This window comes from Anolis carolinensis, chromosome 6, assembly GCF_035594765.1.
Source record: "Anolis carolinensis isolate JA03-04 chromosome 6, rAnoCar3.1.pri, whole genome shotgun sequence".
NCBI classification, from domain to species: domain Eukaryota; kingdom Metazoa; phylum Chordata; class Lepidosauria; order Squamata; family Dactyloidae; genus Anolis; species Anolis carolinensis.
This window is the reverse complement of record NC_085846.1, coordinates 30,618,376-30,632,103: the sequence shown is the minus strand read 5'-3', so window position 1 is coordinate 30,632,103 and position 13,728 is coordinate 30,618,376. Positions and strand designations below refer to the sequence as shown.

At 38.1% G+C, this 13,728-nt stretch overlaps 1 protein-coding gene across 1 annotated transcript in view; it reads right to left on the bottom strand.

Annotated features, from left to right (window-relative positions):
• The window catches only part of LOC100555417 (1-acyl-sn-glycerol-3-phosphate acyltransferase alpha), a 33,558-nt gene extending 20,412 nt beyond the window's left edge, over positions 1-13,146 (bottom strand). Inside the window, exon 1 of the mRNA XM_016994591.2 lies at positions 12,994-13,146. Within this exon, the coding sequence (XP_016850080.2) occupies positions 12,994-13,142 (149 nt within the window). The 5' untranslated portion in view covers positions 13,143-13,146. The remainder of the gene's footprint in view (positions 1-12,993) is intronic.
• Positions 13,147-13,728: the final 582 nt, after the last annotated feature.

The following is a 13,728-nucleotide window of genomic DNA, read 5'->3' as shown; positions in this document are numbered from 1 at the left end:
TTTGAATAATCGACCCCATGACTGACCCCTCCTATAGAATTATCACATTCTGGCACTTTATTTTGCCCTGGTATTGGAAATAACTTGACTCATACCCCTCCTCAAATTCTCCTAGATAACTCTTCGGCGCTTTGTCCAGGCACTTTATTAAAAGGTATTGCAATTAGTCAGTCTACCCATTAGTGGTGATGGATTTTGTTTTATAATTTGTTTATCATTTTATCATTTTATTCTGTTAATATTGTGTTATATTGTATTATTGTGATTTTATTCTATTTTATCTTATTTGACTTGTTCTGTTGATATTGTTCATTTATGTTTATAACTCTGTTCATGTTCTGTTTTTGGACTTGGCCCCATGTTAGCCACCCCAAGTCCCTTTGGGGAGATGGTGGCGGGATAGAAAAATAAAGTTATTATTATTATAGATAATTCACATTAACTGCCTTGAACTGTATTATATGAATCTACACTGCCATATAATAATATTCAAAGGAATTAATCTAGATATTATATGTCAGTGTAATAGTTTCTCAACTGTAGAAATCCTTAAAAGGTAAAGGTTTCCCCTGACGTTAAGTCCAGTCATGTCTGACTCTGGGGGTTGGTGCTCATCTCCATTTCTAAGCCGAAGAGCCAGCGTTGTCCGTAGACGCCTCTAAGGTCATGTGGCCGGCATGACTGCATGGATTGCCGTTACCTTCCCGCCGGAGCGGTACCTATTGATCTACTCACATTGGCATGTTTTCGAACTGCTAGGTTGGCAGGAGCTGGAGCTAACAGCGGCCGCTCCCGGGGTTTGAACCTGGGACCTTTCGGTCTCCAGCTCAGTGCTTTAACACACTTTGCCACCGGGGCTCCCTACCTAAGCCCAAAACCAACTGTCTCTTAAAAGGCACTTTATAACTCCCAGCATTCCCTACCAGCAAAGGTATTTTCTACCCAGTAGATGACCATGCCATGGAGTTTATCACATAGATCTGTTATTCCACTGCAGTCCAGCTATCATTGATACCAGATACATACTGAATTGAATACTGTTAATATTGCACCTCTCTTCCATTGTGCAATTGTGTCAATGTGAGGTCTCACAATTATACCTTGCACATATACTTTCGTAAACCCGTATTCCCCCATCACCGCTCTTTCATAATTTTGTATTTTTAGAGCAATTTTGCAATGCCAGTTTTTTAAAAGGCAAATATAACTACAAAATAAAACTAAAATGGCCAGGTGGGAATATAAAGGGGAATGTCAGAGTCGAAAGAGATAGTCTGCAGTCCAGAGACCACCAACAGCACGGGATCATGGCTCCAAAGGCTGAAGATGCTTCCTGCAACAAAGTACCACACTTGAGCATCTTATATGCTAGCTTCTTATGTGTTGTTATTAAGAACTAGTTTCTCTGCTTTGGGAAAGCAATGACATCACTCCTATCTGTAAACATCTTGCTCACCAAAAGTGAACTACACAAACGATACATGTTATTATGTTCTTAACTGTTCCCGTATTAAATCCTGTTTTAGTCATGACTCAACGATAAAAAGTCCTTAGGACTTGAAATTCAGCAAGATTAATCCACAGGAAGCTGATACATCCACTAATGCTCCACAGCAACATTCATATAAATTTGCTGATATACTCTCTGAACCACTTATCATCATTTTGAGAAAAAGTGAGAAGAGCAAACATTGCCCCTCTCTTTAAAAAAAAGCAAAAGGAAAAAATACAGGAAGCTAGTCAGTCCAAACTAGATAATAATGTAGTTTGTTTGCAAGCCAGATGACAATGGCGTGATTAGCATGGATTTATCAAGAACAAATCTTTCCAATATAATCTTATATCTTTTTTTGTTCAGGTCAGATAACTGTAGATGTTGTTTATCTGGATTTCAGCACCCCATTTGATGAAGCTGCCAGATTTTATTAAATCTGGAGTAGATAGTAGGCATGTACGATCCATGAAAAAAAATGGTTCAATACTCGCTTCAAAAGTAGGGGGTGCTGGTGCTTAATTTCTAAAGTCATTTCCGAATTTTGAAGCAAAAATTTCAAAACTTTCCAAAACTTCCAAAGTTTCGTATGTACTTCATTAATGGCGGATGCATCTGTGCATGAAGAAAAATATTATTGTCAATGGAGGAAATTGAGGGGCCTCTCTCCCCCTCATTTTTTGAGCTATCCTAATGAAATTTGCTACAGTGGTAGAACACAAAAACCACTGTTAGCTCACCAAATCAAAGAATGTTTGATGTATCCTCAGATTTATGGCGGATTTTCAAAGTTTTTATAAAAAAAACATTTTTAAATAATAACAAAAATCTGTTCCTGGTTTGAAAGTGTTATTTCCTGTTTCATTGAGTTGTCTTTACTTTGAAGGTCATTGTTCTACTTCAGAAACTTTGTTTTTGTGGCTGAAACTTTGTTAAACTAGTGGACACTGTCCCAGGAAACCATAATGTGCTATCATAGCACCATGTCCCTTGCACAAAGATAAAGTTTTGGCAGTGTAAAGTTTTGCCATGTTTCTATGACAGAACTAATTAGGAAATGACATTTATCACCTGGAACAGAAATCATAGTAGACCATTAAATCATTCCTGACAGATCACCATCAGCCTCTGAATAAGGAAATTTGTTCCTGGTTTGAAACTGTTTCATTGGGTTTTCTGGGGTGCAAGATCACCCAGTGGGTTTCCATGGCTGAGTGGGGAATGAAGCCACAATCATAGTCCAACTCTCAAACCTCTACACTACACCGTGCTGTCCCAAAAAGGGGCCCGCTGTTTCTTCCTATGAGGCTTAGCCCTCTTCTACTTATGAGTGGCTTTCTTCCCTATGAGGCTTAGCCCGCTTCCGATGTTACACTATGCCTTAGGAAAAAACCTCAGTCTTTTGTTTTTTATGAATGCTCCCATGAGAAAATGTATAAGGATGTCGGTGAACTACAATTCCCAAAAGTCTTGGGTCAACCCTCCCAAAACTCCCCCAGGATTCACAGCTGGCCATATTGGTTCTGTGTGCCAAGCTTGGTCGAGATCTGTCACTTTTCTTCTTATCCCATATTGTATGGCAGTGGGGACTCATATAATCCAGTTTAAGTCAGATAATCTGGGATCCGATCCTGGGATATAGGGCAGTGTATCTCTAGCCTGATTACTCTTCCACACTCTATCCCAGGATCTGAACCCAGATTATCTGCTTTGATTATATGAGTCCACACTGCCAGATAATCTTGGATAAGAAGATAATCTAGGAGTGGGTTTCTTCCGATGGGGTTTAGCCAGCTTCTAACCAGGATTGGATGGGGCTTACACATGTCACATACACACAAATATAGAGTGAATTTTAAAAGGAATACTACTAAAACATAGATTTAAAATGCAACCTTTTCCCTTCCCAGAATGATACTATTATATATATTTTAACGTGAGTCCCTTTCCGTCTCAAATCTAGAGAGAAAAGTGGGGTGCCAATAATAATAATAATAATAATAATAATAATAATAATAATAATAATAATAATAATAATATCAGGGTAATTTAAAATAATAGGGGGGAGTTGTGGAAAATCCTTAGCAGGGTGATAGTTTGCTTTCATTGCCCATTTCTAATTTTCTTCTCCCTCTGAAGTGGAAAGTCAGTCACTCACCAACCTGGGTGGTTTTGCCAGCACATTGCAAGGGAGATCCTGCAGAGGTTACAAATCCGGGTTCCCTCCACTTCTGCAAGCCGGTTTAAGATCCCCCTTTGCAAACGAGCGAGACTTCCCTCCACTTGCAACCCTTTGCAAGCCACTTGCTCCACTTCTGCAAACCAGTTTAAGAGCCCCATAGCAACCAACCACTCCAGGACGGGAACAGGATTTCTCTCCTGAATAGCAACGGTTGGTTGAATTAAAACACTTTCTCATATATCGAAAGGTTATCCAAAGGTATTTCGAGGCATGGGCACCAATGCTTCAAATTGGAAAGTTAATTCCAAAGCACCAAACCACCTCGGAACCCAGTTCAATATTAATACGATTAACGAATTTATTACGATTAACGGCTTTTATTATTTTTTCGCTCAACCTTAATAGATAGAGACTCTAAAATAGATCTATAATTGGTTGGAACATTGTGTTCAAAGAGTCATCATCAATGGTTACATACCTGGAGGGAAGCAAGACTGACATTTCTTCATATTTTTAACAATGACTAAGGACTTTATGGGACAATCAATCTGCCTCCTACCTGTGATTAACCTGTTCTATCTTGTTGACAAGCAAACTCATCAATAGCTGACAATCCTGCAAACTGACAGCAAGAATTTATTTTCCTTTTTAAAAAAACACTACAATAGTATAATCCTATAAACATAAATTCAAGACTAATTATGATTAGTTCAGTCTGGTTTACATCCCTGTGAATAGATCATATCAGACTAAGATATTTAATCTCATAATGGGCTTTATTCATACTCAGTATGAAACAGTCACAACATTTATAGCACCTTCCTATATTCATGCCAATTCATAAGGAAGCCACATTGTGCTCAAAGGAACTTATTCACATGTATATGCAATATAGGATTCAAATCTCAATATCTCAGCAGGCAGTTATGAATTCTAATTACCCATATTTACTAGAGTCTAATGCACCATCAAATCTAATACACACCTGAGTTTTCAGAAGCCTGAAACCAAAAAAAGTATTTGCTGCCGAAAGCAATGTGCAGTGGCCAAAAGTGTGTTCCTTGTAATTTGGCCAAAAAAGCTGCGCATTGTTGTTGTTGGCTGCTTAGAAATCCTTCCTTACAAACAATTGGGTTAGAGCACCAATGCTTCCATTGATGGAAAAGAAAACCTTGGGGTGCATCTATGCTATAGAATGAATCCATTTTAATTGCCTTTGTTCAATGTGATGGAATCCTGGGGGCTGTAGATTGACAAGGTGATGAGCCTCCTCTGTCAAACTACAAATCCCAAAATTGCATAGCATTGAGCCCTGGCAATTAAATTATAAATGGCATTCCTCAAAGAGGAGCTCCAGGTGTACTTTCTGAAGCAGCTTCACCTATGCTTTGGCTCAGTGCTAAGAATACTGTATGTCGTAAATGTAATATGCACCCTAATTTTGGAAAGGTCATTTGGCCAAAAATGGTGAGCATTAGACTCAAGTAATTATTATTGTTGTCTCATCTCTGCCTTGCATGTTCAGCTTTGCCGAGTCCCCTGTCACAACGGGTTGTAATGGATGATGAGGACAAAGATTAGTATAAATGTATTATTGATATAATAATCATTGTTATCTTCAACAGTAATAGTTGAAAAGCAGCAACAGGTTCTAAGAGCACCTACAATCCACTAGAGTTGTGCATTTGTGTGGAATTGCTGTTTGTTTTGTGTAGTTTCATTCATGTCTCATTTTCATATTCGTGTCCCGCTAACGGAAATGGCCGGCCTATACAACACGAATTTTCATCTGGCTAACGAAAAGATGAAAAATTTTGGATCATTGCCTGCAATGGGAGGGCTTCTGAGGCTCACCCCCCTCCCCATTCAGCTTTTGGGCTAGAGGGGCGAAAATTGCCACACATGGAGGGCATTTCTGCCCAAGCCAAGGGAAAGCAAGGCAATAGAAGGCCTGGGAAGTGAGATCCCAAGCTGGAGGCCGTCAAAGCAGGCTTCAAGGGCAAGAGCCCCAACGAGGGCCGTGTGTAGCCCTCCCACCAGGAGAGGGCGGAGGCCTGGGCCAGAGGCCCAAAATAGGCATCAAGAGAAAAGCAAGGCTTATTTATTATTTATTTATGTATTATTTATTTATTTATTTATTTATTTTAAAGCCAGGAGGCAGGAAGTGCCCTAGCAAGGGCCAGGGGTGGCGAGAGGGCTGCTTGGGAAGAAGAAGCCCCTTGCAGTGCCATGATGAGCTGCAACAGCCCTTGCCTGGTAAGTCGGACAATGCATATTATTAAGACCCATTGGTAGACATCAGCTGTAGTGGGAAAGCAGCAGCTCTCTGTCAGTATGAAAAGAAAATGAAAACAACCACGATAGCTGCGACTTTCATTTTCATGTCATTTCCTTGTTTCCTACGAACGGTCAAAACAAAACAACAACAATTGCACCGATAAATGCTGGAAATGTGGGAAAGAAAAAGGTACATTTTACCACCCGTGGTGGTCATGCAACAAAGTAAACAGCTATTGGAAACAGATTCATGTACATCTAGAAAAGATATTAAATACAAATTTTAAAATGACACCACAAATGTACCTTTTGAACATGCCCGAAGAAGAATTGGAAAGGAAATATGGAAGAATTTTGTTTTACGTGACAGTGGCAGCTCGGATAGTATACGCTAGATACTGGAAATCCCCAGAGGTACCTCCCTTAGCAGAACTGGAACAATATATTATAGAGTTGCTGATGATGGAGAAAATAACAATGCACTTAAGAGGAGAACCTTTAGAGAACTTTGTCAAGGAATGGCAACCAATGATCCAACATTTCAATGTAAAATTAATCTAAAAATGTACATAGAGGAAGCTAATAGACTGAAGGCAAGGAGGAAACGGATATAAATTTGGATATTATAATATTATTATATATATTATACAAATAGAAGCCTGTGACCCCTTATTGTAAATATATTGTCTAAGAAATGATTATGAAAGACTAATAGATGAAAGTATTGCACTGTATGCAACAAACACCTGCAGTGTATGTATATTTGAATGAGTGAAAATAAATAAACATTATATTAAAAAAACAAAAAAACAAAAACAAAACAACAGTACAAAGGAAATGAAGGAAAAAATTTCACGCACACCTCTACAATCCACTGCTTTCTGAATCCACCACAAAGCATTTTCCAAAGTATTACTCTTCTTACCTACTCAGAAATAACACTGTGAAACAGAACAATAACTGTGAAGCATCAATACAAATAATCAGCATACTCTCAAGTAAGAAAGACTGGATCACTCAGGTCTATGCAAGCATAGCAAATGCACATCTCTTTGATCATCAAGATGTAACACTTAGAGCCACAGAATTCAAGGATTCAGTTTATAGTGTTAAATCTTTTATATATTGTATTTTACTATGTTATTTAACTATTTTAATTGTTGTATTATTTTATTGTATTATGATATACTGGTAGTGATCCTGCCAATTGTGTAAGCCGCCCTGAGTCCCCTTGGGGAGAAGGGCGCAGTAGACATATCGGAAATAAATAAATAAATAGTTGTTGACTCACAAATAAAAGGTAAAATCCAATGTATATGTATCTACTCACTCTTACTTCTGTTGCCTCCCCTCCAGTACACAAACATGTTTTACTAGACAAAACAGATAATAATAAATAATAATAATAAACTTTATTTGTACCCCGCCACCATCTCCCCAACGGATCCATCCACCTATCTTTATCCCACACGTAAGGAGTGGACTATTGATAGGTTTCTCTCATCAATAGCAAGGGATGGGTTAATTGTGTTGAGAAGGCAGATCATCAGCAGAACATTCACGGGGGGGGGGGGGGGGGCGGCTTTTTTTTAGTGAACCATGAAAAGTAGTTCCATAATGTAAAATAATTTAGAAATCAGGCTCCATCGATAAACTTCAGTGGACACTCAAGACAGATAAACTTCAGTGGACACTCATGGGTATTTGGTTAACCTATTAAAATTCATGAGTAAACCAGGCTTTTTTAAAACCTGAAAAATTTCGGGGGTGGTGGTGGATGGCTTGAACCCCTAAACCCTTGGTTATGGCCATTACCCAGCTTCAATGCCGATTTGCCTGCTTTGTGCTGTAAAGTTCTATATTCTGTTTTCAAACGTGATTAAGACATGAATATTCTCCTTAATTTGCTTATCAAGAAACCACTGGAAGTTGTGACACCTATGTAAGTTAATTACCATTGAAGAAATACATCCTTCAGCAATTCCTACTACAAGCCAATTATACAAAATTTCATTATTTCTATAGAGGGTAGAAATTAAAGAAGAGATATATTGGAAACAGGTTTCAAGGCTAAACATGACGTTCATGTATGTTTGATATACACCTTATTAACATAGCGGATGTACATTAAACCATCAGAAAGCAAAGATGTCACGATCTTTATTTCTTCCTATATTACTGTTGTTTCTTAATACATTTTCATCACATTAGTTACACTAATTTCAATTAGGTGCAGATATTCATAAACCTTTTGTATAAAAATGTGTAAATCCCATTTTTCGTGTTTACACTTATTTTCGTTTGGTGCATTTTGTATCCAGAATTCCGAAGATATTATTCATTTCTTTTGTTTATATCTTTACTACTTTTTTTGAGCAAACAATAATAAAAAATAAAGAAAAATAAAATAAAACTCCTGTGTTATTCCCGCCATCACCCAACTCCCCAACCATATTTCCACTATATTATCTTTAACCATGTGCACAGTTCTCTTTATGATAGTTGTATTGGCTTTATCTATTTTTACCCAAGGTATCACAATTCCAGTCATTCATACGGGATTCTGGAAAAGGGATGCTCAATCTGTACTATGTCCACATATCACTATCCCACACCCCCCAAGATATATATGCAAATTATTTTGTCATTGTTCAACAGTTTGCTATATCAATATAAATACTAAATAAATAAAAATAAAACAGAAATTAACCTTTATCTCTACTGAGTCTTTATTTTTGGCCCACCAATGCTCTCTATAAAAGAAAAGTTCATGGAAATCGGACATCAAAAAGAGCTCCTTCTGATGACGGGTCCCCACCTCAAATATATATATATATATATATATATATATATATATATATATATATATATATTAATTAGCTGTGCCCAGCCACGCATTGCTGTGGCGAAGTATGGTGGTATGTGAAATAAAGTATTGAGGAATTGGTGGTAGTTAAGGTAAAGGGTAAAAGTTTTACCTTACATTAAGTCCATTATAAATGGGTTATATAGCTGTGTGGAAGGGGCTTTAGTCTACACTGCCATATAATCCAGTTAAAATCAGATAATCTGTATTTTATAGGCAGTGTGGAAGAGGTCAAAGTGAGGTCTAACTCTGCCTGTCCCCTGGGCTGAGTGGGTTGCTAGGAGACCAAGTGGGCGGAGCTTATTCTAACTGGCAGCAATTGGATAAAAACAATTATTCCTCTCCCTCTAATTAGGACTTTCGTTTTCTTTTCTTTTGTTGTATCAGCCTAGAGGCGTGGATGATGGGTTGTGTTGTCAAATTTCGAGGTTGGGAGGCCTGTAGTTTTGTTGTTTTGTCCAGTGCCCTGATTCCATCACTCTTTTATATATATATATATATATATATACACACACACACACATACATACAGTAGAGTCTCACTTATCCAACATCAACGCACCGGCAGAATGTTGGATAAGTGAATATGTTGGATAATAAGGAGGGATTAAGGAAAAGTCTATTAAATATCAAGTAAGATTATGATTTTACAAATGAAGCACCAAAACATCATGTTAGACAACAAATTCGACAGAAAAAGTAGTTCAATACACAGTAATGCTATGTAGTAATTACTGTATTTACGAATTTAGCACCAAAATATCATGATGTACTGAAAACATTGACTACAAAAATGTGTTGGATAATCCAGAACATTGGATAAATGAATGTTGGATAAGTGAGACTCTACTGTATATGTATGTATATATATATATATATATATATATATAGAGAGAGAGAGAGAGAGAGAGAGAGAAAGACTCTCTCTCTCACACACACACTAATATAAGCTGTGCTCTAGAATGGACTTCCTATATACTTTTGTGTTTGGTGGGTATCAGACTTGTGCTATTCGGGTAAACCACGAGCTGTTTCATGTCGCAGCTTTCAGTGGTGGCCCTGATCTATTTTTTGGGAGCTTACTGAATACAGGAGGGCAGATATCTGTTTTGTTCTGAAAGGGTGACTCTATCTCCAAGCCCCAAATGCACATGCACACATCCCATCTACCCTCCCTCAAGTCCCCAACTCCCAGTCAGTCCTACTAAATAAAAAGAATCAGGAAAAGAACAGCCAAGTCGACAGTGATGTCATGGGAAGGCTGTATTAAGATGAACATAAAACAAACAGTCAACATCACAAAATGATGGCAACATAAAAGTCTAATCTGAAATCAAAGAGAAGTTTAGAAATCAGGGGAAGAACAATGTTTCAGGATATTCTGGGCAAGTCAAGATGCAGGCAATCTTGTGCAATCCATCTGTCAGCATGCTAGCTTCAAAGGCAAGCAGGATTATATTTTCATTCCAGATGGTGGCACTGAGCTCACAAAGAAAATCCATTTTGTTGCTTTCACACCTATCACAAACTCTTTGGTTGTTTCTCTGTCCATGTTCTTGAGATTACAGCAGTCTTGCCTCCTAATAGGGATGCTAATTGTGTGACTTCCTGAAGCCCTTTCTCTGTCCTCATTAGCACCTCTTCATATTGGGAAATGTTGGAGCTGCTTTATATTGGGAAACTCTAAGGGTCGGTCATATGGCTGGCTGCTGGTCATGAAAAGTGAGGCAGCATGATTAGAAAATCACACACCTAAAAACACTGTCAACACAACATGCTCTAATATTCATCAACACAACACAATATCCACCAACACAATATGTTCTAATATCCATATAATATCCAAGCAAAGTTCAACAGTTGTATTGTCATTGAGAGTGATACACAGCAGGCTTAATACCACAGCCAGCGGTCTTGTGGGTCAGATATGATGCTGTGCCTGGCAGCCTGGGGAAAATAATCGCCTAAAGAGGTGGTGGATACCTTCTTATGCAACTTCAGAAAAATACTTAAACTTGCCTAATCAGGTATAAAGCACTAAAAGGATTCCAGCCTATGCCTTCATCCCTGGCTGATAGGAGAAAAAACACTCTCACACAGATGTAAAAATAAAGGCATTTGTTACCATGTTTGGTTTGTCATAAAGAATGAAAGATCAAACTACAGATCTGTATAGATCAGGCTTACTACACAGCATCCTAGGGTCTGCTGAGGCCCTCTTCTACACTGCCATATAATCAAGATTATATGCTTTGAATTGGATTATATAGCAGTGTAGACTCATATAATCCAGTTCAAAGCAGATAATCTGGATTATATTATTTGATAATATTGATTATATGGCAGTTTAGAAGGGAACTATGATGTCGCTGACATTGTGGACAACAACTGTGACTGAAAAAATAAGCTTCTTTTTAGCAATCAATATAATAATTTTTAGTTGTTTAACCACAACTAAAAACCACAGTTCAATTCCCTACTCAGCCATGGAAGCCCACTGGGTAAGTCTCTTAACCCCCCAAAAAACTCCATGATAGGTTCACCTTATGGTCAATGTAAGATGGAAATGATTTGAAGACAAACAACAAGAACAACAACAAATAAAAGCAATTTTTATGCAGGGTTCCTTGAGACCTGAAAGTGATTTCAAATATTCCTTCAGGGCAAAAAGGCTAAGAAAGATTTATATAGATTCTATTGCAAGGGATAATTAAGTGACATAAATATATATTTTTTTCTGCACCAATTTATGGACATTTAGTTAGTATTTACGTTAATTTATGTACTTTTTATTTTCTCAATAAATAAACTAATATGATTTTATGCTATATAAAGTTAATTTCATTACTTTGTTTGGTACTGTTCCATTATCCAGGCGGAGGCCACTAGGTGGCACTAGAGAGAAAAGGATAGTCTGTTTTATTGGGGGGAGTTGAAGGAGGAAAACCATTTGCCCCATTTTTGCTGGTTATTCCCCCTCTCCTTTCCCTTATCATAAACGAGGGTTGTTTTCACAATGGGGACATGGGTGGGGGGAATAACAGGAAAACAGGATGAAATGGTTTTACAACCTGAGTCCCTTCGGGTGAGAAGGGCGGGATAGAAATATTGGAAATAAATAAATAAATAAATAAATAAACCTACTCTCCTTCCAATAAAATGGACTATCTTTCTCTCTCTAGTGCTCCCTAGTGGACAACAGAAGCCTTTGTTTTTTCCACCTGTATCATTTTAAACCAATTCAGTCACCCAAACAAGAAAAGAAAGCCCGATAACATATCCTCAACATATTCTGAACAGATACCAGTGAAGGAAAACCAAAAGGGAAGAGAGGTATTTGAGCTTTGCTTACCGGTATTGACTATTCACAGTTCAAATGTATAGGGAACAATCCTAGCAGCATCCTGCCATTGCTGTGATTGGGGGGAAATTTAATTTTTGGCTTTTTTGCTAGTTGATGTGTAACAGGAGGAAGGTTTTTGAAAGAGTTTGATAGCAGTTCTGTGTTTACTGTTGTTGCGCTGCTGTAACCACTCAAATATAACCCTCTTTCCTAACTATTTCTCAGTCTAGTCTCATCCTTCATTACTTTAGTATATTTGTGTGGGTTTTTGGTTTGATTATTTGAGTCTCTCTGTGCTGTTTTAGTAATAGGCAAGCACACTTCCTTTCAACCCTCCTAACCTCATTTTGACCCCATTTTTAAATTTTTTTATTGTCAGTTTCAACTGAGATTACATAGGAGAATGGAGAATGCAAAGAGAATGGAATACAAGTGACTGGTACTATAATTCTCTTTCAATGATCTAAGGCCAGATAATCAAGATTATCTGCTTTGAACTGGATTATATGAGTCTACACTGCCAGATAATCCAGTTCAAAACAATCTGGATTATATAGCAGTGCAGCCCATGACATTTCTGGGAATACTTCTTTTGTTACATGAAGAAAGGGCTGGCTACCAACTAACTTGAGCCAGATGGGGATGGGCTGTCAAGTGGGGATGACAACCAAGTCAGGAGTCTGATTCCAAGCAGCATTGACAAAAAAACCCTGAAAAGTTGAACTGTCTTTTGGTAGGCAAGCAGAAATGCCTAGTGCCAGGAACATACATTTCCCCCTATAGATATGACCACCCACAAACAGTTGATGAAAGAAAAACAGAACTTCTACTCACTTCATATTTTCTACTCTTCGCCCATAAAATAGAGTTATGCACGGAGAAAGTATGGTGGCCATCAGTATGATCCAGCCATTGAACAAGAACATCTTGCAGTAGAAACTGAAGGTTGGACTCTGGTGGTAAAAGAAGAAGATTCCAGTCATGAAGATAGTGAGAAGCAGCAGGATCCACTGATACTGTTCCATGATGATACTCAATAAGAGGAGAAAAGGATGAAGACCAAATACCCCGCAGAAGTCTAATGAATGGATTACATTCTTAGTAACCAGCTGGGTATCACAGGGTGGAGAAAGGGGATGGCTTTTGCATGAAGATTGCAAGCCATCAATGGGTGTTGTCTGTGGGAGGTATAGGGGTGAGTTGTTACTGTTAACATGTTAACAGTAATATATATCTGCAGACACAGCTGTGGGAGGAAGAACCATAGAGGTACATCCTCAATCCTTAAGTCTGCTAGAAGATCCTTAAGAGGAGCAGAGGTAGAATGGGTAGAGCAAAACCAGAATGAATCACCCTGAGTTTACATTAGATTGATCTCACCATAAGAACACTAGCTGATGATAAAGGCCAAGGCAGCATTTTTAAAGTTTGGTTCGTCATCTGAAATGTTACCTCAAGTTCTAACAAATGCAGTTCTGGATATTATGAATGGGAAGCACCTGGGGTGCTCTGCTGAGTGGATGTCTTCAGAGCAGGGCATCAAAAAACCCCAAATTTTGGACAAGCATT